General features: G+C 49.2%; 1 protein-coding gene across 1 annotated transcript; it reads right to left on the minus strand.

The window, feature by feature from the left end:
- Positions 1–594: 594 nt before the first annotated feature.
- On the minus strand, positions 595–22,987 carry GARS1 (glycyl-tRNA synthetase 1). The gene is made up of 17 exons (XM_032965139.2): positions 22,644–22,987; positions 19,002–19,103; positions 18,186–18,288; positions 17,683–17,824; positions 14,619–14,707; positions 14,031–14,107; positions 12,649–12,794; positions 11,751–11,900; positions 10,873–11,035; positions 9,712–9,876; positions 8,987–9,094; positions 8,491–8,636; positions 7,526–7,611; positions 6,742–6,851; positions 5,550–5,643; positions 2,869–3,059; positions 595–2,047 (listed from the first exon to the last, which is right to left on the minus strand). The coding sequence occupies exons 1-17, from the start codon at positions 22,932–22,934 to the stop codon at positions 1,925–1,927; spliced, it is 2,286 nt and encodes a 761-aa protein (XP_032821030.2). The 5' UTR covers positions 22,935–22,987; the 3' UTR covers positions 595–1,924.
- Positions 22,988–24,075: the final 1,088 nt, after the last annotated feature.

Here is a 24,075-nt window from a genome sequence, read left to right on the forward strand (position 1 = left end):
GCCAGGGAGTGTGAGGGCATCTTTAATCAGTTTGGCCAGTTTTCTGCAGAGCCCTTATTAGCAACACTGCTTTATACAACGTTTCAATAGTATTGGATCATCTTCATGAGTTATGTTCCTGTTCCAGGCGGACAGAACTCACGCTTGTAACCTTGATCATGAAGGGTCAAAAAATACCCTCGATTCTGCAGTGGACCTTGTGACCTGAGGGCGAGTTGCATGATCCCTAAACTGCTGTAGTGTCCCACTCGGCTTGTGGATGCGATCGCTTCTAAAAATCCAAGTGAACTCAAGATCAGAGTAAATGCAATCAGCAGCGAAGCTGACCGGTGTATTAAAAGCCATGAGCAGTCTACACAACAGGACATGCAAACCGGCCCTCTAAACCAGCAATGTTAGAATATGCAAAGGGTGGCCAGTTGCCAAGAAGGGGGGTCATCAGCCTTCTACCATTTAAATGTAACGGTTTCCCTATTTGACAGACGCTTGACAACCCGGTGCAGAATTAGATCCAAAATTACTTAAAATCTCTTACATGGACGGCAGGACTTGTGTTCACGAAAACGATCGATTCTCAAACACGGCGACAGCAGCCCGAGCAAACCACGTGCCGTTTTTATTTATGAACAATCGGCATAAAATGGAATGAGCCCAAATCATTCAAAACGCATAATTTCAGCACCTCAACACCAATACAGAGAAACCATTTCGGGGTTTTGTGCGTGCCCGGGAATTCAGCCAGCAGGAAACGGAGCGCTTTTGATACACAGAGCAAAGAGGCGGAGGTCAAAAATGGCAGAACACGGACCGTCGACATTGCACTTTCAACCATCTCCCCACGAGACACCAATTAATTTCCTCCGTAAAAACAGTCATTTAAACAATGCGATACACAAACGTGAAGGGAATAGTTGATGACGTAATTTCCCGCCACCACCACCCCCCCTCCACTCCATTAAAAATAATAATGTAAAAGTATTATTTTGAAATTCGCGCGAGAGGCGGACGGGGAATTTTCACCAAGGGAATTACACGTGCCAACGGAAAACACGGAAAAGGTCGCTTTGCACCCGCAGTTGATCAAGGCCCTGGCAGGAAAACCATGGTCACGTCAACAGAAGTGCGAGACAGCCCACCCCCCCCCCCATGCCGATGGCACAACAGCAGGGGGAGAGAGCTGCACAATCATTTACTAACACTTTTTATTTTACCAGGTAAGGCCCACTAAGCTATTAGCTATTTTTCATAAACGACCTGGCCACAAATGGTAGCTCAACAAAGTGACTATTCATCATGTGGAAATTAATAGAAGCAGCCAAACACTCTTAAACGCACGTCGATTCTAAACGTGGGAGGGAATAACTGGAGGAACCAGAGAGAGATACATGCGACCACGGGTAAAACATGCAAACTCCAAACATACAACAGGCATTGTCAGGGTCGGGATCGAATCCACGACATCCTGCATACCAGGTGAGGGAGTTAATACCTCGCCACCGTGGTGCCACAACTGTCAAAATGCTGACAACGAAAGAAGCATATTTGTTTGCATGTTAACACAATTCTGCCCCGTCAATGCAGATTTGATGACTTGCAATAGGTGACGCAGTTGGGCAAAAGTAAACGACGTGCCAAGTCGACTTCATGATATGCACGAGTAAGAGAACACAATGCATGATGGGCGAAGTCAGATAACGCCACCACTCAGTGCGTTCGGCGCTCAATCGTTTGAAGTTTGTTTAACGTTGACCGTGTCGTGCGTCCCCCTGAGTTGTTTAACGGCCATCCCTTGTAAACAGGGTCACGCTGCGGGGCTGTGGGCGAGAGGAAGCGGGGGGTAGGGAGGGAGGGGGGGTGGCGGCTGAACGTGACAACGAGCGGGCGCCCGAGGAGGAAGCTTCTGCTGTGCCCCCCTCATGCCCTCTCACTCCTCCACATCCTTCTTGCCTGTCTCCTGGCCCTCGAAAAGCGGGTGGCGGGCCTCCACCTCGGCCCACGCGAGAACACCGTTGGACAGGTCCCGCACCAGGCCCGGCAGCTCGTCCACCTGATCCAGGAGAGGGGCAGAAGGACACGGAGATGACGGGGGAGGGGTGCGGAGTGGAGCCCCGGAGATGGAAGCGGGGCGTCAGTCGTAGGTATTTTTTCTTCGTCACGAAAGTAGGAACATGTGGGCATGAGGTGGTGAAGGGTTTGGCAATTTGACGACATCGTTTAGATAAGTGGGAAGTCAAAATGAGTGGGGTGTGTAATGAGACAGGAGAGGTGAGTGACACAGGTGGAGTAACATGGCCCAGCAAACCCGATACACCTGCCACCTGTGTCATACACAACATTCCAACTTGTTAAATAAAAGGCAGTCATGAAATAATGGTGTTCTGATGCCAAAGAACACCATTATTACACGACTGATAGTAACTTTAAAGACCCTTATTTTTATTAATGACAAGCTAAAACTTTGTCGCACAGCCTAGGAATTTACAAGAAATATGGAGTGAATGTCTTTTTAACGTGGCGAAACACTCTGGTCTATTAATTTAAGTAATTGTCAGTAACAACGCATTATTAGTGTTGTACAAGGTAGATCAATTTGTCTCATTCTGCAGCCTTTGAACAAAGTATAATTTCGTGCAGTTGATTTCCAGTGGACGCTATAACGACCAAGTCATGAGCAAATCTCAAGACGGTGAATCATTTCTCGGGTTATAAGACTGTAAAAAAAATATGTAGGCAACAAATTGGAGAATCCTTCGTCCGTAGCCGGCGACGATCGACGATGGCTTAAGATGACGACGACAAGAACCATTTATCCTTTACCCCTTGCCTTCCTGTGACAAAATGAGGAAGAGCCCCTGACCACGCACTCACTTCGGCGCGAATCTGGCGCATGGAGTCGCGCTCGCGCAGCGTGGCGGTGTGGGGCTGTCGGTTGACGGTGTCGAAGTCGACGGTGATGCCGAACGAGATTCCGATCTCGTCGGTGCGCGCGTAGCGGCGCCCGATCGACCCTGACGAGTCGTCCACCTTGTGCGACACTCCGTTCCGCGTCAGCGCCTCCGCTGCGGGCAAAACGGCACGCGCGTCACGCGTGAGGGGTGTCACGTATGGTGTGTCACGTGTGAGGGGTGTGCGTCACGCGTGAGGGGTGTGCGTCACGTGTGAGGGGTGTGTGTCACGTGTGAGGGGTGTGCGTCACGCGTGAGGGGTGTGTGTCACGTGTGAGGGGTGTCACGTATGGTGTGTCACGTGTGAGGGGTGTGTGTCACGTGTGAGGGGTGTGCGTCACGTGTGAGGGGTGTGCGTCACGTGTGAGGGGTGTGCGTCACGCGTGAGGGGTGTGCGTCACGCGTGAGGGGTGTAACGTATGGTGTGTCACGTGTGAGGGGTGTGTGTCACGTGTGAGGGGTGTGTGTCACGTGTGAGGGGTGTGCGTCACGTGTGAGGGGTGTGCGTCACGCGTGAGGGGTGTGCGTCACGCGTGAGGGGTGTGCGTCACGCGTGGAGCGTGTCACGTATGGTGTGTCACGTGTGAGGGGTGTGCGTCACGTGTGAGGGGTGTCACGTATGGTGTGTCACGTGTGAGGGGTGTGTGTCACGTGTGAGGGGTGTGTGTCACGCGTGAGGGGTGTGCGTCACGTGTGAGGGGTGTGCGTCACGTGTGAGGGGTGTGTGTCACGTGTGAGGGGTGTGCGTCACGCGTGAGGGGTGTGCGTCACGTGTGAGGGGTGTGTGTCACGCGTGAGGGGTGTGTGTCACGCGTGGAGCGTGTCACGCATGGTGTGTCACGTGTGAGGGGTGTGCGTCACGCGTGAGGGGTGTGTGTCACGCGTGAGGGGTGTGCGTCACGCGTGAGGGGTGTGCGTCACGCGTGAGGGGTGTGCGTCACGCGTGAGGGGTGTGCGTCACGCGTGAGGGGTGTGCGTCACGCGTGGAGCGTGTCACGTATGGTGTGTCACGTGTGAGGGGTGTGCGTCACGCGTGAGGGGTGTGCGTCACGTGTGAGGGGTGTCACGTATGGTGTGTCACGTGTGAGCGGTGTGTGTCACGCGTGAGGGGTGTGCGTCACGCGTGAGGGGTGTGCGTCACGCGTGAGGGGTGTGCGTCACGCGTGAGGGGTGTGCGTCACACGTGAGGGGTGTGCGTCACGCGTGAGGGGTGTGCGTCACGCGTGAGGGGTGTGCGTCACACGTGAGGGGTGTGCGTCACGTGTGAGGGGTGTGCGTCACGCGTGAGGGGTGTGCGTCACACGTGAGGGGTGTGTGTCACGTGTGAGGGGTGTGTGTCACGCGTGAGGGGTGTGCGTCACGCGTGAGGGGTGTGCGTCACACGTGAGGGGTGTGCGTCACGCGTGGAGCGTGTCACGCATGGTGTGTCACGCGTTTGGGGAGCGGTAGTGTAGCAGTTACAGCGTGCTGCGCGACGAATCCGGTGAGCCGAGTTTAATTCCCACTCACGGCCAACACCAGTGACGATGATCTTAACCGGTCCCGAGCCTCCCGTAGGACGACTCAGCTTCAAACTAGCACCTGGTGCAGTGTGTAAACATCGCCGCTGGGAAGACAAAGGCGTGGTTGTTGACCAACCATATTCACCTCGTGTGCCTTCATAGGTGCTTGCTAACAGCACTTGCCCAAATAGTTTGTTAAGGCTATACGGGGGATCTTTGTCTCGTCACCTGACAATGTATTCGTCGAGACCAAAGAGGGGGAAGCGGGCAGTGTCCCACGTCTCACGCGGGTGACAGTGTCATGTGTCACACATGTGTGGCACACGTGTTGCACCTCCGATTAGCAGGGTTTGGCTACGTACGGTGCGAAAGAATTTAAAAATAAATACATAAATACACTGTCCTCCCCTCTTTCCCCCTGCTGATTAAACAGTCATTGGGTAACGATTATGTAACGGGACTGCAATTTGAGTGAACCTTTGGTCTATGAATGGACCACTAATAATGGTTCCTGTACAGGGTTATTAATTTCTGAAAAACATTTAAATTCCGATCTTATTTCTTCCCAATTTACCATCAAGTGTCGTAATAATAATAATCATTGACAAGCCTTTTGTCAATCCACTGCTGGATGACAGCCTCCCCACGCGGCGTCAGTTGTGTGGGTTTTGTTGCTCGTACTTTACCAGGCTGGTCGTTGCCAATTGGCATCGGGACGGAGGCTAAGGACCGGTCCAGATATCCCTCGCCACTGATGTTAGTCGAGGCTGGGAACTGAACTCAGGTCGCCAGGTTCATAGCGCGGTGCGCAAAACACTGCGTCACCGCCCCACCCTAGCGACGTTTATTAATTCGGTTAAATGTAACTTCATTCCTCTGTATGTATGATGCCAAAGTGAATTGTTAACATGGACATGAGAGCCACCTGCAGGCTATCGACGCCACATGCGCAGGCGCTCGGGTGCGTTGGCATGATCGCGCGCCGTCGCTCACAACACAAATGCACGGGCGCGCGTGCATTCCAGCGCGATGGTGCCTGTGTGCTCGGGGGGGCGGCCACCCACATGACGAGACGCGCGAGGCGCAGCACACGCCCACTCACACAGCATCTTGACGAAGGGCGCAAACTCCGGGTTCTGGCTGAGAGGCAGCACGGAGCACTTGTAGGGAGCGACGGTGGGCGGGAAGGAGAAATACTGCAAGGAACAAGGAGGTCACATTGGGGTTGGTTGGGGGGGGGTTGGGGGGGCAACATCAAACTATTACAAAAATTTAACTGTTATAAACGACGTTATTTTCTTCACCAGGTAAGGCCCACTGAGGGAAATAGCTCTTTTTCAGAAGAGACCTTAAGGAAGTGGCTTATCATGTGGAAATTTACAGCAGCCAAATACTAATGCACGTCGATTCTAAAAAGTGTGGAGGGAAAAATTCCACGCGACCACGGGGAGAACATGCAAACTCCAAATATGCAGGCGTCAGGGTCGGGATCGAACCCACGACCTACTGCATACCAGGTGATAAAGTTAACATCTCGGCCAACGCGGTACCACCTCCCCCCCCCAGCTCTGTCTGCACCTCTGGTGGAACGGAAACTCGTTCAGCACTTCTATTCTTGGCTGCAACGTCGCCAGGTGAAACATTTCCAGCTCTACAAGGTTCGAAGCTACCGTCACAGTCATTGGTCTATGAGGCTCTGTGTACCTCTTCACAATTTCCGGTTATATTTGGTGTACACATGCACGCTTGTGCATGTTGAACTTCTTCCGCACCGTACGTAGCCAACCGCGCTAATTGGAGATGCGGACACTTGTCAATCGACTGCTGGATGAGGACATCCCCAGGCCATGTGGGTCAGTGCGAGTGGACGAAGGTGGAGAGAGGCTATAACGTGAGAGCAGAGCAGTACATAAAAAAAACTTAATTGATGTATTGCCCTCCACTGCCCACGACGTAGCCCCACAGTGCTGCAATAACCCTTTTGCGCACGGTGGTCAACCCATACGAAGCACTACTACACGGGCTCAACGCAGCTTAGCTTCCGAGAACGGAAGTCGCTGGCATTTTATACCGTTGTGTTACAAAACACTAGGAAAGTAACTACGCGACAATCCGTTCAAGCGACGCTTACTCGACCGATTGTAAACATCTCATCCACCAAAACGCTTGCACCGCCGAGCGCGTGTGCGTTTCTCCCAGCGGAGCGACCCCACGCGCGCCTCGCATGTGCGTTGTATGTGCTCAACTTCTTTCGCCACCGCACGTGGCCAACCGTGCTAATCGGAGACGCGTACCGTCCTCTGTTCGTCACCCTCCCGCACGCGGAAGCTGTGCTCGAGGATGGTGTACATGATGCGGCCGATTCCAAACGATGGCTCAATCACGTTGGGCACCACCTCCTCCACTGGGGGAAGAAAGCAGCAACGAGCTTAGACGCTTGCACCGTAAACACCGCTGCCCATGGTGCGTTTTCAACAAAGCATCAAATCACGAGAACATTTGGTATTTGTGCCATTACTCTCATGTATGTATGTTGAACTTCTTTCAAACCGTACATAGACACCACGCTAATCGGAGATGCGGGATCACAAAGGTGCCACGTTTCAAGCACTATATTCTGCAGGGGTTTCACAGTAGGTGGCGACGATTGTCCCGCGGCTTCACCCACTGAGGTAAGTTGCGGGTTATAGGGGTTATTTTGAAATGCTTTACTATGTTTATCAGTTTAGATTGAAGGTGGGGAGCATAGATATACGGGAGCACAGAAGCACAGTACAACAATGGACTTGCACTGCCCTCTTGTTGATCGCCGCATAGCACAGCCACGCAGCTGCTCATGACAACCCGGTGTGCATGGTGGTCTCCCATCCGAGCATTTATGCAGGCAAAAATCCTGCTTGGCTTCGGATCTGATGACATCAGGAGCATTCTGGCTGATTTGGTCACGGCGACTGTGACCGAACATGCCTCTCACGCCAGAACCCCGCAACTCCACTTCCCCAACCCGAGGACGCTAACATCTGACGGATTACAACGCCAGCCAGAGACGCACACAAGAACCTCACTGCCGCCACTCACCGAACAGCGTCTTCTGAAAACGCTTGACAGTCACCATGTCCTTGGACAGAGTGAAGCTCTTCCCTTCCACCTCAAAGTTGAACGCTCTGCGAGAACGGGGAGACCAGGCATTCGCGATGATTTCATGTTTAAGTGGTTGTTATTGCTGTATGGCCCTGCGATGCGTTTCCGGTTTTTATTTTTGGCTTGCCCATCGAACAACAATAGTTTCGCACTGTACAAAGCCAACCGTGCTAATCGAAGGTGCGGGGGAAGGACAACAAACTAAACACAAACAGCAGTTCTAGAGAAATTATTTTTTTTAACTCGATGATTTAAAAGTGCAAAGCTCCAGTGACTTCCTAATATCGGAAGAGTGTTTCCAGACGGCCACAGAAGTGCATCTGAAAGCGTTCGATGCAGTGACCGTCTTTATTCGATGGTAAGCCAAAAGCCACTGCGAGGATGACCGGAGTTTGTGTGATGGTTTATGCTCCTTGACGAGATCAGCGAGGTATTGTGGTTCCTTTGCAGACAGCACTTTGTGTGTAATGAGTGCGACGTTATAATTTATCAGTTTGGATGAAAGCCTCCCCATGCTGTGTCCAGTCGTGAGGATTGTCTGGATTATTATACAATATTTATTCTGGAAATCATCAACAACTATTTTTCAGGATTGTCCTATACACAGATGGGTTTTTGCTGGTCTTCCAGTGGCCACTTTTCATCCCAATAGATTTTTATGTTTCTCATATTTAGGCGATCCACCAAACTTTGCTACCAAAGCGCTGGATCAAAGGTGTTCGCCAATACATATCAATAGGCAGCACAGCCAGACAGCAGAACATGAACACTCCGCAAGATGATCACACCTCGCAATGCATTCTGTGATCCTGTTATTAGTTAGCATCTGATACTTACATACGCTATGTTATACACATTACTTGGCCGTTGATGAACTTTGCTCACCCAGCAACTGCTCTTACCCCTTCTCTGCAAGCTGCTTCTCCACCGATTCGATATAGAAGCTGTCGCAATCTTCCAGAAACTTGTTCACCAGCCGTGCATCTTTCTTGAAGGCCTTTCCAACGATGCCCTTGTTAGCTTCCAGCTGCACCACCTCCACCACCTTGTGAGCTGATCGGTCAAGGACAGCAAAACCCCTTCAACAACAGCCTCTCTCATCATGGGCTTCTCTCAATGCGGGTCACTCTACGTGCTGTGTTAAATGCGAGTAAGCCTGTCAACGCGGACCTAACCACGCGTTCATATCAAGGAAAGCTTCTCAAAGTTAACATCCCCCTTAAATAGGATTGTCGCGAATGTGCTCGACAGCTCCCAGCACATGAAGCTAAACGTCAGACATAACGCCGAACCAAAAAACGCATCGGAGAGATGTCTTCCAATGGAACGTAAAGTTGACCCCTCATACAATAACAACTCTCGCACCTCTCCCCCCCACCCCACCACCATGAAGGATATGGGCTCTTTGAGAGGCTTCTCGGCCACCAGTGGCACCTTGGTAGCACGGGAGTGGCACTGGAGGTCAAAGCACGAGCGGTCGGCGCAGCCCACCACCTCGATCCATCCCTGGTGAGAAGACACACGCAGCACGGCGTCACTGCACCGCCAACGCGTGCCGGCAATCGGCCAGCCACACACGCGCCATTACATTGACTAAAACACCCACCGAAGAAGTGTGTGTCGACACACGCAGAGTTATGCCGCAGTCCACCTGTCCATCCGCGGAGTCACCGTGTTGAGCGTTTATATACCAGGGGTGGGGAATCCTTTTCCCAACCGTGGGCTTAAAAAGGACTTTCAAATAATTTTGGCGGGAACCGCATTCACACCTTAGCGTCGTCCAAAAAATAAAAAATAATGGGCGTGTCGACCAAGTGCGAAGAGCTTCTCGCGGTGGCAGTAGTGACTTGGGTGCGTTCAAACTTGAAACAGTCTGCTCAGATCAAAAAATGTTCCCCCCTCTAGTACTCCATTAGTGCAGCTAATGTTTCAGTGACGGACAAAAGCATGCCGGCCGTTTCGACGCGGTAGACCTCGTGCGGCTGCAGTCAGTGTGAAATTAAGCCACGGGCCATATCGGGCCCACAGGCCGTACACCCCTCACCCCTGGTCATAACGATTCGGCTCTACACCCGCATGTCATTTAGAAAGCGCGCGTGCGTTACGCAAGTTTGGGCACGCACGTATGAGGTCTTCGTCTCGGCGTCCCAGCAGTCGCAGGCATAGTGCGCCATCTCATTGTCCATATGCTGGCGGAAGCGCAGGTGCTCATCCTTGACGCCGACCTTCACCAGGAACTGGTAGATGCGGCCGATGAAGTACCCGAGCACCGTGTTGTTTATGATGCCCTGCACAGGTGCACACGAGCGCACGGTTGTCAAGGGGGATCCAGCAGCATTTGCACAACAACTCCTCGTGCCGACACGTGATCACACTGCTTGCCGTCACGTGCAAGCCGTGCTCGGACGGAGCACGTTGGAGGCGATGGGCAAACGTTTACGTGAATTGCGTCATAATTATAATAGGATACATCCAGTTGGTATTCTATTCCTCATATGAAAGACTTTATCACAAGTTTAGTTCCGAGTGAAAACATAGTGTAGTTGAAGAGTCTTTGAACAACCAATCAAAAGGAGTTCAACCTATTTCGAAACATTATTTATAATAAAGATTGAGTAAGCCTGACATAAATTTAGTGCAAGACAGTATGTAGGCGTTTTTTTGTATATTTGCCAATACAAAAAAGTCAGACAAATTGTACGGACTTTGTACAGTACAAGGTTAAGTTAAACCTCGACTCTGGACCGATTTTGGATTACATTCCCATCCCATTCACCACGCATGGGTAGACTTCCCACCGTTCCACTTCGACTATAGTTCCGCCAAAACACACGTCTTTCTCCTTCTAGCTCCCGTTGACAAAACGTAGAGATTCCAGCACGCTTTCCAGTTCTCGATTTAAAGCTTTCGTGACTGCAAGGATTCATCTTCTTTGGTTCTTTCGGTAAAGTCACCACGTAGAATGAGAATAAAATAATAAATTAATAAAATAACACAATAAAATTCTCACGACGTTTCGGCCACAACACAAGTGGCCTTCATCAGGTGCTGTGGCCGAAACGTCGTGAGAATTTTATTGTGTTATTTTATTTTATTAACTTATTATTTTATTCTCATTCTACGTGACTTTACCGAAAGAACCAAAAGGAGATTTCCAGTTCTCGTCGGCAATCACAACACCGGCGACAAGTGCCGTTCGGTACTCGCGCCGCACCGAGGAGCACAGTGCATGCGGTGCGGTGCGGTGCGATTTTCCTCGTCACTACGGCACAGCAAATTGGCACCTGCTGCACGGCGTCGCCGAGGCGCATGCGCTGCGGCGAGCGCCCGCTCGTCTGCGCTTGGCCCGAGTAGAGGGACAGCTCCAGGTCAGCCATGTTCTCAAACTTGGGGTGCTGCTTGTCGGTGGGGTCCACAAAGTGCTCGATCTCTGCCATCGTGAACTCCCTGCGCACACCACAGCGACTCTCGATGAAGCCGCAGCGGCAATTGTAACTCGGGGAAGGGGGGAGGTGGGCGGTTCGGCAAGGAAGGCCACGGTCTGACTAGAAGCTCTCAGTTGAAAGACGCAGCATCGGACTGCAAGTCAATCTTAGTGAAAGAAACAGTTGTGTCCCGATGACGCGTTAGAAGAACTCGCACACAGCGCTACTTTCGTCAGCATGGCTCTGTCAGTTTACACAACACACGTGTCACAAAACCTCCATGCCAACAGAGGATAGGACCACCCCTGACCCAAGCTCTACGCATGCTCAGTTCAACCGTCTTTTGTTACAAACCTCCACCGAGTTGCACAACACCAACCCTTACATCAGCCACGATCTATCCACTGCGGGTCTCCCGAAGCTGTCGCCGCCAGTGATCACGGTCTCGTGACGAAACGATCCACTTAGCTCCTGCCCAAGATCCGATTTCGTAGCCCCATCTCCGCGATGAAGTCTTCCAAGACAGGTTCCCTCGCCCCTTATGCATGTACGCATGCTGAACATCTCTTTACACCGTACATGGCCAACCGTGCTCACCGCAGGTACAGGGGAAGGACAACAAACTGAACAGGTTCGCTAAAATGCAGAACCATCTCTCCGCACGTTGCTAGGCGACCATGGGAGTATTCAAGACGGGTTGCGGTTTGCGCGCTCGGAGAGTGGCGTGGGCACCGCACCTGACGCGGATGAGCCCGGAGCGCGGAGAGATCTCATTGCGGAAGGAGTTCCCGATCTGAGCGGCAGCGAATGGCAGCTTGCCCTGGTTGAACTCCAGCAGCCGCTTGTAGTTGAGGAAGATGCCCTGGGCCGTCTCGGGCCGCAGGTACCTACGGGGTGGAACGCGCCGCACGTCGGCGTCACTCGCACCGCGTGCAACGGGGTCCACCCTCCTCGTCGCTGTGCCTCATCAGTCGACGGGACGTCACTCTTACAGGTTAGAGCGGGTGCGGGGAGACCTCGGTGGCGCGACTTCATTTCAGAATCAGAATATCGCAGAATCAGATATATTGATTTATACTGAAGGAATACGATGAGATATAAAGCTCTTTTGTTACAGGTTAGGACATTACAAAAACCAGGGGCATGGGGTTAGGACATTACAAAAACCAACGATACAAAAACACAATAGGAGTGCAACGTATAGAAAAGGTAAACAAATCACTTAAAAATACACAAATAAAACTCAACAATTATTTAATTTACCAGGCAAAGCTCACCGAGGTATTAATTTATTTTTCAGAAGCGACCTGGCGACAAATGATAGCTCAACAAAGTGCCCTATCAACTGGAAATGTATTACACCAACAGGGGCAAAGGGTCAAAGCCAGGTGGCGGTCAACGAATCATTCTAAATACTGCATGGCATCGGGTTTTCAAATGGGACGTTAACATTTCTGAGTCGAAAGGCCCCAGTGAAAATGAAGAACTTTATAACACGACATTTCATACGGCTCATGGCCACATAAGCCCTACCGCATCGGTAATGGCCCACAACAGCATCCTTAGCCGCGCTAGCAGGGGGAAAATTTGCAACGTCGCAACGCTCGGTCACTCCAGGGCTCCCGCCCGCCTCACCCGGGAGTCTGCCCGCCCGGCCCAATGGACGTCTGGAACATGAGGTTGAAGGCCAGGGGAGGCGAGAGGTCGTTTCCTGTGACAGGCGACTTCACGGCGTAGTCGGTGAACAGACCTGCCAGCTGCGACTGTCCGTAATTGTCCATCTAGGGGGCAAATCATCGAAGGTAGGAAGTGGTAAATGAATCATTCTAAATACTGCAAAGGCATGGGGTTTTCAGATGGGATGCTACCATTTCTGAGTCAAAAGGCCCGAGACAAAATCAAAAGTGAAAAACTGAATAACACGATATTTATATTCTTGGTTCTTTCGGTAAAGTCACGTAGAAGGGAAACAATAAAATAATAAAAATATAAAACAATAAAATTATCACGACGTTTCGACTGCAACACAAGCAATCATCATCAGGTGTGAAAACCACAGCAAGAAAATTTGAAAAAAGTGGCGGTTATTTTTTCAAATTTTCTTGCTGTCGTTTTCACACCTGATGATGATTGCTTGTGTCGCAGTCGAAACGTCGTGAGAATTTTATTGTTTTATATTTTTATTATTTTATTGTTTCCCTTCTACGTGACTTTACCGAAAGAACCAAGAATACTCTTTGGTTCTATTCGGTAAAGTCACGTGACTTTACCGAATAGAACCAAAGAGTATGGATCCTTGCAGTCACGAAAGCTTTAAATCTAGAACCAAGGATATGAATCCCTGCAGTCACGAAAGCTTTGAATCAAAACACAATATTTGTTTAGGTCATAATGTATTGCACGGGTGGTAGAGGCTGCTGCAGGTCTACTTTACCAGTATGGGTCACTGCAGTAAAATCGATTTTATTCTACTCTGCTCCAACATCTATGCCCCCCACCTTTTCCAGCCCACACTGATCAGTGTGAAGTATGGCCAAATAACCGCTATGAAAGATGGTAATGCATGGGGAGGCTCTCATCAGGTGGTGGATTTAAAAGTGGGGCCGTGTTTGAGCGTGCGCACATCATTAGAGGAGCGGATTACGGTTCTTTTATCAACAGACGTAACACATCTAGAGGAACATGGGGCTCAGTGAAATTATACTTCTGCTTGGGGGACAACAGCTTTCTGAATGGTAAAAATCAGTTCCACCTTTAGCCTACCCTTCCCCCGCACCTCCGATTATCACGGTTGGCTACGTACGGTGCGAAAGAAGTTCAACATACATATACATATGCCTGGTATGCTAACGGTATGCACTCAAGGAATTCAACCGGCTCCTAACTCTGTCAAACCTTGCTAACCAACACGACACATCTCCACTGCATGGCCCCATACTAAGAACGATGCCAGCGGTACGGACAGGCACGCGCCGGGGAGTAACATTGAGCCGTTTGCGCACGACAGGGACACACACCTGTGTGATGACGTTCTTCATCTCAGCCTTCTTCTCCTCCGAGCACTTCTTATCGGACATGAGCTTCTCCAGGTGAGCTGAGGGACAATCAAAGTACCACCATCACCCTCACCACCATTCAGAACCACATTACAGACACTCCCTTTCCTCCGCCTTGAAAGGCTGACGCTGGAAGACTCCATCAACTTGAACTGTGCATTGACCGATTTCGCAGGTACTAAAATGTTGCCCAATTAACCAAAACATAATTTGTGATACTGTGTTGGAAAAGGTGCACAAGCATGCAATAAACTCGACACGTTAGTCGTTCACAGTGCCATAATTAGCATCACTTGTGTGGGCAAGCCAAAGAGTGGTTGTCTTATGGATATGCACGTTCCTGTCACAGGAATGTTGGAATTTTCACGGCCTCAATGCTCATTTGGGCACTGCCTTAATGCTCATTTGAGCAGGAAACCATTAACTTTTTTGAAAAGAATAACAAATATTTTTCATGATTTGTTATATAATTAGGAGCAATGGTCCTTCATTCCAGAATAAAGGTGTACAAACACACAGCACTACTTGGTTTGCAATGCGATAACCCACCTTTGAGTAGGTGGTCAGCACGGAAGCACTCCCCATTTTTTAGGTCCTTCACCATGAAGTCAGCAAACTTATCCACGTGCCCTGACGCTCTAAAGTAAGGTACACACACACACACACAAACCAAAGCGTTTTCACCACATTTAAATTAAACAAAATGGATAAGTTCTACTCCTGAAGACATGTTCATATACACAACCGTAATCGTGCTGTCTACACAATGTCATGTATGTGCAGTGGCATCGTGGGATGCCACTGCATGTGGTGTGAGCCGGCCTGTGTGAGGCACGGTATACGGCGTGCACACCACTGTCAGCCTTGCAATGTGGATGCAGTACCGGCCCTAGCGGGGGCCAATCGGAGATGACTTGTCAGGTATGGATGTCACTGCACTGCACGTGCAGTGTCAGCCCCCAGAGGTTAGGGGGCGAGAGGGTCGGGCACGGTGCGGGAGTCACATGCGGCCATGGCACTCTGGGTGAACCCGCGGCACACGTGACCGGAGGTACCGACTGGGGGGGCCCCCAAAGAGGGGGCTGGGGGAACACAGGTCCCAGCGAGATCCTTCTGGGAGCTTCCAGAAGGTGGGGGGGGGGGTGGCTCGGGGCGGAACGAGCCAGCCACGGATAATATAAGCCGGAGCTCTGAACGGGGCCGGCTGCTGTTGTATGAATGAAGACGCAAAGTCGTCGCTTAGAAGAAAAGCTCGAAGACAAGACCCGGACGGACCCGATAGCCTCCCCAGTCTGTGTTAGGGCTCGCTAGTCCTGAAGGACTACCTCCCTAGGTTATCTGGTGGAAGGGGCAGATACCCCTCTGTGTTAGGGCTTGTTGTATAAGAAACGTGTTAACCCCTCTGTGTTAGGGCTTGTTGTATAATAAACGTGTTGTCCCTCTGTGTTAGGGCTTGTTGTATAATAAACGTGTTGTCCCTCTGTGTTAGGGCTTGTTGTATAATAAACGTGTTGCACCTCTGTGTTAGGGCTTGTTGTATAATAAACGTGTTGTCCCTCTGTGTTAGGGCTTGTTGTATAATAAACGTGTTGCCCTTCTGTGTTAGGGCTTGTTGTATAATAAACGTGTTGTCCCTCTGTTAGGGCTTGTTGTATAATAAACGTGTTGTCCCTCTGTGTTAGGGCTTGTTGTATAATAAAAGTGTTGCCCTTCTGTGTTAGGGCTTGTTGTATAATAAACGTGTTGTCCCTCTGTGTTAGGGCTTGTTGTATAATAAACGTGTTGTCCCTCTGTGTTAGGGCTTGTATAATAAACGTGTTGTCCCTCTGTGTTAGGGCTTGTTGTATAATAAACGTGTTAACCCCTCTGTGTTAGGGCTTGTTGTATAATAAACGTGTTGCCCCTTTGTGTTAGGGCTTGTTGTATAATAAACGTGTTGTCCCTCTGTGTTAGGGATTGTTGTATAATAAACGTGTTGTCCCTCTGTGTTAGGGATTGTTGCATAATAAACGTGTTGTCCCTCTGTGTTAGGGCTTGTTGTATAATAAACGTGTTAACCTCTCTGTGTTAGGGCTTGTTGTATAATAAACGTGTTGCCTCCGAAGAAGCCTTCGTCTCCCTGTGTCAGGGGTGGGGAACCTTTTTTCTGCCAAGGGCCATTTGGATATTTATAACATCATTCGCGGGCCATACAATATTATCAACTTAAAAATTAGCCTGTTATATTTGGTCAAACATTAAATTCACTCACCCCTAATGCGATGGCTGGAACTGCTTCTCTTTGGTGAGGAGTGTGATGATGTTAGCTGGTATTGACGATGTTAGCTGGTATTGATGATGTTAGCTAGTATTGATGATGTTAGCTGGTATTGATGATGTTAGCTGGTATTGATGATGTTAGCTGGTATTGATGATGTTCGCTGGTATTGATGATGTTGCTATTCGCAACTGCTTTTCCAGGTTTGCTCCTAGATTTATTGAATTTCGAGTCCCGCCTGCAGTTGCCTTGGCAGGGCCAGACGAAATGATTTTGTGGGCCGGTCATTCCCCACCCCTGCCCTATGTGTATGTGAACCACAACATATACATATATATGTTGAACGTCTTTCACAATGTACATAGCCAACTGTGCTAATCGGAGGTGCGGTCATAGAATGTCATCAAATTTCGCCATCACTTCAATCCTGCAATATCCTGAAGTTGTTGCAAAGCTGAATCTCTACCTCCAAAGTACATGCAATTAATGCGGTGGATTATACTAGAGATTTTACAACTCGTTTGAATCAAATAATCAGCGTTTTAGAGAACTACATGGTGGCTTATGTTGCTGAACTGCTAATTATTTATCAAACGCGAATAGCAATGCAACTTTATACTGCATGTTCATTCACACTGAATCATCTTTACGAGAGTTAAGAGTGTTCCCCCCCCCCCCATTGTAGATGGATGGACAGAGCCGATTTGCATGATTTGCCCTGCATATAATTTTATATGTACACTTTGATTTTACATTGATTTATGTTTTCTCTCAGTGATGCAGAGTTTGTGTATTTTTTTTCATTTTTCACTTTATTGCTGTACTTTTTTTTGTCATTTTAGTGACCCAGGATCATGCTTGCAAATGAGACGAACCTAGGTCTCTTGAGTTCTCACCCGATTAAACAAAATAAACTAATGCAAAAACGCTTTCAACCTTATTGGGAGAGCTTAAAAAAACTATGACATGGCACCACATTTTTCTTAGCAAGCACGGATTTCAGAGCAGCATGCACTCTCTATGCCGCACGGGGACTTAAAACTATAAACTAAACTATTTTTTATTTTACTAAGCTCATCCAGCTATACAGCTCTTTTTCATAAGCGACCTGACCACAAATGATAGCTCAACAAAGTGGCTCATCACGTGGAAAATTTATAGCAGCCAAATACTCTAAAACACAGGTTGATTCTAAATCTGAACGGAAAAACCGGAGGACCCGGAGAAAAATCCATGCGTCCATGGGGAGAGATTACACGCAAACTACAAATATACACGCGTCAGGGTCAGGGTCGAACCCACGACCCCCTGTATACCAGGCGAGGGAGTTAACACATCCTCGCCACTGTGACTTACTTGAGGACGGGCTCAGGCGTCAGCATGGTACAGTCAATCTCCAGGATCTGCTCCTCCTGGATGAAGTGCTGCCTCCACTGCTGGATTATGTTGTTTTTGAGGGCGCAGCCCACCGGCCCAAAGTCAAAGAGGCCACTCACACCTGCAGCACAAACGATTGGGGCCCTGTCAGGTCTTCAGCACCTACAGATTTGAGCCATTATGATGGTGGTAATGCTACACACATCAAGGATATGTAGTCTTTCAAAGCACATGTTTCGATTAGTTCCTCTTCCTTTTGTTTTACGTTTGTATGCTGTTTCAGTTCTTGAGATAAGGGCTTACTTGGAAAATGAGTCTCAAATCTCGTTCTTGTCCTTAACCAATAGCTTGACACTGCCGACCGCAGTGTGAAACAGCAGTGGCAAAACCACACCCCCTACCAAGATCCACTACCAGGCAGCCCCACACAGAGGCCAAATTAGGAATGGCCAATTAAATGGAGCCCACGGAGCCGAGCCCACCTCCATAGATGGCGAAGGCCTGGTCGTAGAAGAACCGCCTCTTGAGGGTGTCCTCCATCTTGGCCCGGTCGATGATGTCGTCCTTTGGCTCCAAAGCGAGAACCTGTGTGGAGGCCACGTCACCATTGTGCACATCAGAGAGAAAACGTGCGATACGCTCGCAAGTGGCAAAACACTCATGTTCATCAATAACACTGCGTTAAAAGGACACACGTGTGTATGCGTATATGTAATAGGCAACATTTTTGGCTATAGTCCCTCTTCATAACACATCAAGAAGGGCAATTGCCTGAAACATCACATATTACATATTTTTCCTCTTTAGGCAGTGTTATTCATGAATGTATTGATTTTTTTTTAATTTGTAGTTGTGCACCACTGCTCGCAAGCACGGTTGTTAACTGCTTTTTTGTATTTTCCATGACGCACTGCACGCCAAAATGTGCTTGGAAGATGACACCACTTTAAGTACTTGTGTACTACTTGAGAATGTGTTTGATCTTGGTTCAAACACTACAATTAATTTAACTATTCAGTACGTGTTACATGCATTCTCAGAAATAGAGATTGATTTGGAGGTGGGGGAAACCACACCCAGGACAGTGTTCTCCATTGCAAGGCCCGCGAGTCACTAGCGGCCCCTGGTGGCCTTTAGTGCGGCCCCTGACGTGCGGCCCCCAATAATACACAGCTGTGAAAACACCCCTTGCAGACTGTATGGCGGCCTTCACACCGATATGTCTTATTGGCAAAAGTGGCCCTCCCTCTAAAAATTAGTGAAGAACACTGTTCCAGGACAAAATGGGCTTCTCTCACCTTAGCCTCCAATATCCTCTTGCGATTCTTCAGTTCTGTCACGGCTTTATCCACGTCCACCTTGGGGGCTCCATCCACCTTTAAATTTCTTACCAGCTCACCCTGCACACACAAATGTGTAGGTTTACAAGTAACCATGTTCTGTTATGTATTCGAAACAGACAACTCTTTTGTCAAACCACTGCTGGATGAGGGCCTACCCACCGCCCCCGCAGGGGTGGAGCGATGAAATAAGTTTGCGTTGAGGTGCTTGGTGGATTATTAAACCGCGGAAAACCATGAGGGATGGCGTTTACTTTAGGAGACCTTCATTCAGCAGTGGAATGTGAATAGCCAATGTTGATGAACTCACAAATACAGGCCCTTGCAGAAATGGGGCTCCCAGAGGTGCACTCTGGGAAATGCAAACTACATCTGGTCCACAGAGCTTCTTGGACCACGCTCAGCAATGTATGTGGCCTTGTTAATTAAATTCACATTTCACGTCAAAGAAGTGGCATATAAATCACTGAAAATGCAGTCCAGACTAAATTACCACATATAAGCGTTGCACTCTCACATAGAAAGTACCGTCGCCATACATAAAAATATAAAAAAGGATAACCCGTGTAACTTTTAACAGACCGTTGGTGCAATAGCTGCTAGAACCACGCCCAGCCATCTATTTTGCCAGCACTGTTTACAACACAGCAACCGAAACTCATTTAAGGTCCAGAAGACCTTAGACTAGTTCTGATGGTGCTCTCGACTGATGTTAGCCACGTGGAATCGCACTCAGGGCGCCAGGTTCGTAAGACAATTTCCTAACCACAGCTGCGGCGGCCGATAGCCACGCAACAAAATCATCTAAAAACACCCACACAACAGCTATCGCCAAACACAGATGTCAGTGAGTCGGCCTGGATAACATCAAAAGCGCTCCTTTTTTCTTTCTGTCTCAATTTGTCCCAAGCTGTGTCATTAAAAAAAGCGATTGGAAACTGTCCCATTTTCGCTGTATGAAATAATGCCATGAACATCACACACAAAATGTATCTCAGTAAATTACCGTACTTTAATTGGCTTGGGCAATTTGACTTATCATCTAATTACATCATTGCATCGTCGCAATTGGATGTTTGAGATTTAACAACAGTTTACTCCACTAAAATATGCGCTAGACGTACAGATTTCTTTGCCAATCCAGTTCTGGATGAGGGCCTACCCACCTGGTATGGGTCACTGGACCGATTTGACCTAATTTGATCTCGCTGGTCAGTGCACGTGGTGTGCTACATTCCAAAGATATCGACAAGCGTCGTCGCCGGTCTGTGCAAGTTTGTGCTAAATCCCAACGTGCATTAAAACTGAAACCAAGAAGGTCGCCTCGACGTGTAGTGGTGGAGTCAGAGGGCGTAGTTGTCAAGGCCGCTGTGCGACCAGGCACACTGTATACATGTAAAGTGTAGTTGGGAGTACAGGGTCAGAGGGGTGCGTGTGTGTGTGTATGATGTATTTGGTGATGTGGCATGGGCGGTGCAAGTATGGTCGCTGTGGGTCATTATACAGAAATCAAAACCATCTGAAACTAAACATTATTTTTATTTTACCAGGTAAGGCCCACTGAGTTCAGAAATGACCTAGCTATCACAAATGATAACTTGACGACGTGGCTTGTCACGTGCAAATGTATAGCAGCAGCAGCAGCAGCAGCAGCCAAAAACGCAAGACGATTCTAAATGTGTGGAGGGGAGAAATCCACGCGACCACGGGGAGAACTCGCAAACTCCAAATAGACGGCAGGAGTCAAGGGTCGCGGCGGCGGCAGCGAGGTAGTTAACAAGCTCGTCACCCACCATACAGTACATTGGATGTGCCGATTCATATGGTGTCGCCTATACACAGGGTGTTTCAAAAAGGATGGACTCGATTTGAAATCGCTATATCTCTGCAACCACAAACCGCCCATGAATGAAACTCTTACCACTCGAAAGGGCGGGGCATAGAGAGGGCGGGGCATAGAGTTTCAATTGATGACCGCTAGATGCCTCTCCCAGTGCACAAACAGCCCCTAGCCTCAGTCATTGGCAAGACGATGACCCCACCGCGACACAAGGGGCGTTTTGCGTTCTGCAGTTCAGCAAAACTGAATCCGTAGTTGCGGCGCAGCGTTGCGTTTCTACGGCGTTTTGGCATTGATCCGCCAACGTCAAAGAGAATTCGTCAATGGTATCGACAATTTGAGGGAGGAAACGGGCTGCTGTTTATTGTAAGGGGTAGAGCACAGGGCGACCACGCACCTCAGAGGAAAACGTGAGAAGAGAGGCGTTTGGGACGAATTCAACTATCGTCTCGATTCTAGATTTGAAGCTTTCGTGACTGCAAGGATTCATACTCTTTGATTTGTTTCGGTAAAGTCACGTAGGTAAAATAAAATAAATGAAAACAACAAAATTAAATCACGACGTTTCGGAGGCAACACAAGCTTCCGTCTTCAGGTGGAACAGTCACAGCAAAATAGCTGCATCAAGTGATACAGCAAAATAGCTGTATCAAGTGATACAGCTAAACAGCTATCACTTGATACAGCAAAATAGCTGTATCAAGTGATACAGCTAAACAGCTATCACTTGATACATCAAAACAGCTGTATCAAGTGACACAGCTATTTTGCTGTATCAAGTGATACAGCTATTTTGCTGTATCACTTGATACAGCTGTTTAGCTGTATCACTTGATACAGCTATTTTGAGGTATCACTTGATACAGCTATTTTGCTGTATCAAGTGATGCAGCTATTTTGCTGTATCACTTGATACAGCTATTTTGCTTTGACTGTTCCACCTGAAGACGAAAGCTTGTGTTGCCTCCGAAACGTCGTGATTTAATTTAGTTGTTTTCACTCATTTTATTTTACCTCCGTGACTCTACCGAAACAAATCAAAGAGTATCGTCTCGATGTTGTCCGTACAGCAGGTGTAGGGCATGTAGAGCATTTACAAAATGGTCAGTAGGACTTGATAACCCATTAAACAGTTTGTAACTCTTTGTGTAGTTGTAACATGTTGGCATCGTGAAATATACTGCTTTTAAATTGGGTCCATCATTTTGAAACAGCCTGTAGTGATTTAGCTCGGCGGGTACGATGAATGTGCTGTGGGTTGTTGTGTACACGTGTGCAGCCTCTTATTTTCCAAAAAACAACTCATGTATGAGGGGGGGCCTCTTGACGCCGTGCTAGTTGGTGGGGGGGGGGGTTATTTGGCCATACTTCACGCTGGTCAATCGTGAAGGCAGGGAGGCATTAGAAGCACAGTCCAACGATGGAATTCGCTACACTGCCATCTACTGCCCACCACGCTATGGCGAGCGTGATACGACGTGGCTGATGCAATCTGGAATGGCCGGTGCGGTGAATACGATGCGATTGATTTGACGTGCCACGGCATGGCTGGTGAAGTAAGCATACATTACGTCGGCATGGTGGGTATGCAGGGTGTGATGCCGAACGTCTCCTGTGCAGCCTGCACGAAAGTCTGACATGGTGCACACGGCAGCCGAATTACAATGGCCTTGGTCGAATGTTTGTCAAAAGTCTCGTAGCTCAACACGAAGCGGACAGCCACCCCCAGCCCCTATCCACCATCACCTAACCCCCCTCACCTGCTCCTTCACCGCCGCCCTGAGCGGGGCCAGCACGGCTTCCCTCGCCTCCTCGTCTCCCATCTCGCGCGCCGCTCCTTCGCCTCCACCCCTCGCCGACGACCGCCGCTTGACCTCGAGCGTCGCCGTGAGCCTCCGCCCTGCCGCCTGCCCCGCTCGGAATCTGACGTGCGAGCGAGTGGCGAGAGGAGACGGCGAGGGGGGTCGAGGCGGCAGCAGCAGCAGCGGCAACAGCGGCAGCCGGGGGCGGCAGCAGCAGCAACTCAGCCGGGGCAGCAGCAGCGGCAACATGTGCGCCCGTCTGTATGGCCAGATCGCCTGTGCGCGTCACGGGGCTTGGCTACTCGGCCGCCATCTTTGGTGGGGGGTGGGGTCGTGTAAACGAGTCCCCCGTTCCCCCGCCCCTCTCCCCCAACGTTGCTGGGAGTCGCAGCGCGGTGACATCACCGCGCGCGCGCGCTCTCTCTCCCACTCCACCCGCCCCTACACTGCCGAGGGCTTCCCCACCACCACCACCCCCCTGAGCAAGATGGCGGCGCGAGCTTCGCATTGGCTCACGAGACGCTCGGCGGAAGCAGCGGCTGATGAAATCCCGTGGTAAACGCGGCAGCTGGTTTTTTTTTGTCGGCGGATACTGAATCGTGGTTTTAGTGGAAACGTGTTTTATATTTAGAAAAAAAAATCTGCGATTCAAATGAATAAAAGCAAGATTGGTAAAAAAAATATCGGTGATTTTATAGGATTATGATTTTTAGTAAGGGAGCGGAGGGGGGGGATTTAAGTTGTCAATTATTATATAAGGCCGAATGTGCACGCTTGCGAAATGAGAAATTGATGAGTTGGCGTTTACTCTATGCTTCTGAATTACTTTGGCATGCGTTCTCCGTAGTGCTGTTATATTTTAATGAGAGTTTTAAACAATGCCGTTCAGAAATTTGTGTTTATTAGCAGAGATGGGGTTTTTTTTTCTTCTTCTTCTTTGCGGTACGCGCAGTATTCCGTTTTTTTTACACTCCCAGAATTATTTTCATATCATTTGCGGCGAGCAGTTAGTTGCATTAAACGCCCTTGAGGAATGAATGAATGAATGCACGGCTACTATAGTTCGTTCCCTTGTCGGCACCACCTTAGGAGGCAAAACTTTCGTGGTCCCACTTTAAATTTACGTGGCCGATAGTGAATCGAGTGATTGCCGTCTGAAATGAGTGGGTTAATCGAAAAATTCGCTCTTATTTGAAAATGCAAATAAATCGATACTAAAGCTGCTTTTGTTTGCTAAGGGGCCGTCCATAAATGACGTCACGCACCTGGGGGGGGGGAGGGGTGAGAAATGTGACGTCACATCAAAATGCGCAACTTTAAATTAATATAGACGACACGTTCTACTTAAATTTTTATTTAAAGCTTTCGTGACTGCAGTGATTCATATTCT

This window comes from Petromyzon marinus, chromosome 2, assembly GCF_048934315.1.
Source record: "Petromyzon marinus isolate PM22_M1 ecotype Great Lakes invasive population chromosome 2, UKy_Petmar_22M1.pri1.0, whole genome shotgun sequence".
Classification (NCBI taxonomy): Eukaryota; Metazoa; Chordata; class Hyperoartia; order Petromyzontiformes; family Petromyzontidae; genus Petromyzon; species Petromyzon marinus.

Excerpts from the sequence above, each read along its gene's own strand:
- GARS1 (XM_032965139.2), bottom strand. The coding sequence starts at position 22,934 with ATGTTGCCGCTGCTGCTGCCCCGGCTGAGTTGCTGCTGCTGCCGCCCC. Across the intron at positions 12,795-14,030 it reads TGAAGAACGTCATCACACAG|ATGGACAATTACGGACAGTC; the intron begins GTGTGTGTCCCT and ends TTTGCCCCCTAG. Across the intron at positions 8,637-8,986 it reads AGAAGCCTCTCAAAGAGCCC|AAGGTGGTGGAGGTGGTGCA; the intron begins ATATCCTTCATG and ends CGATCAGCTCAC.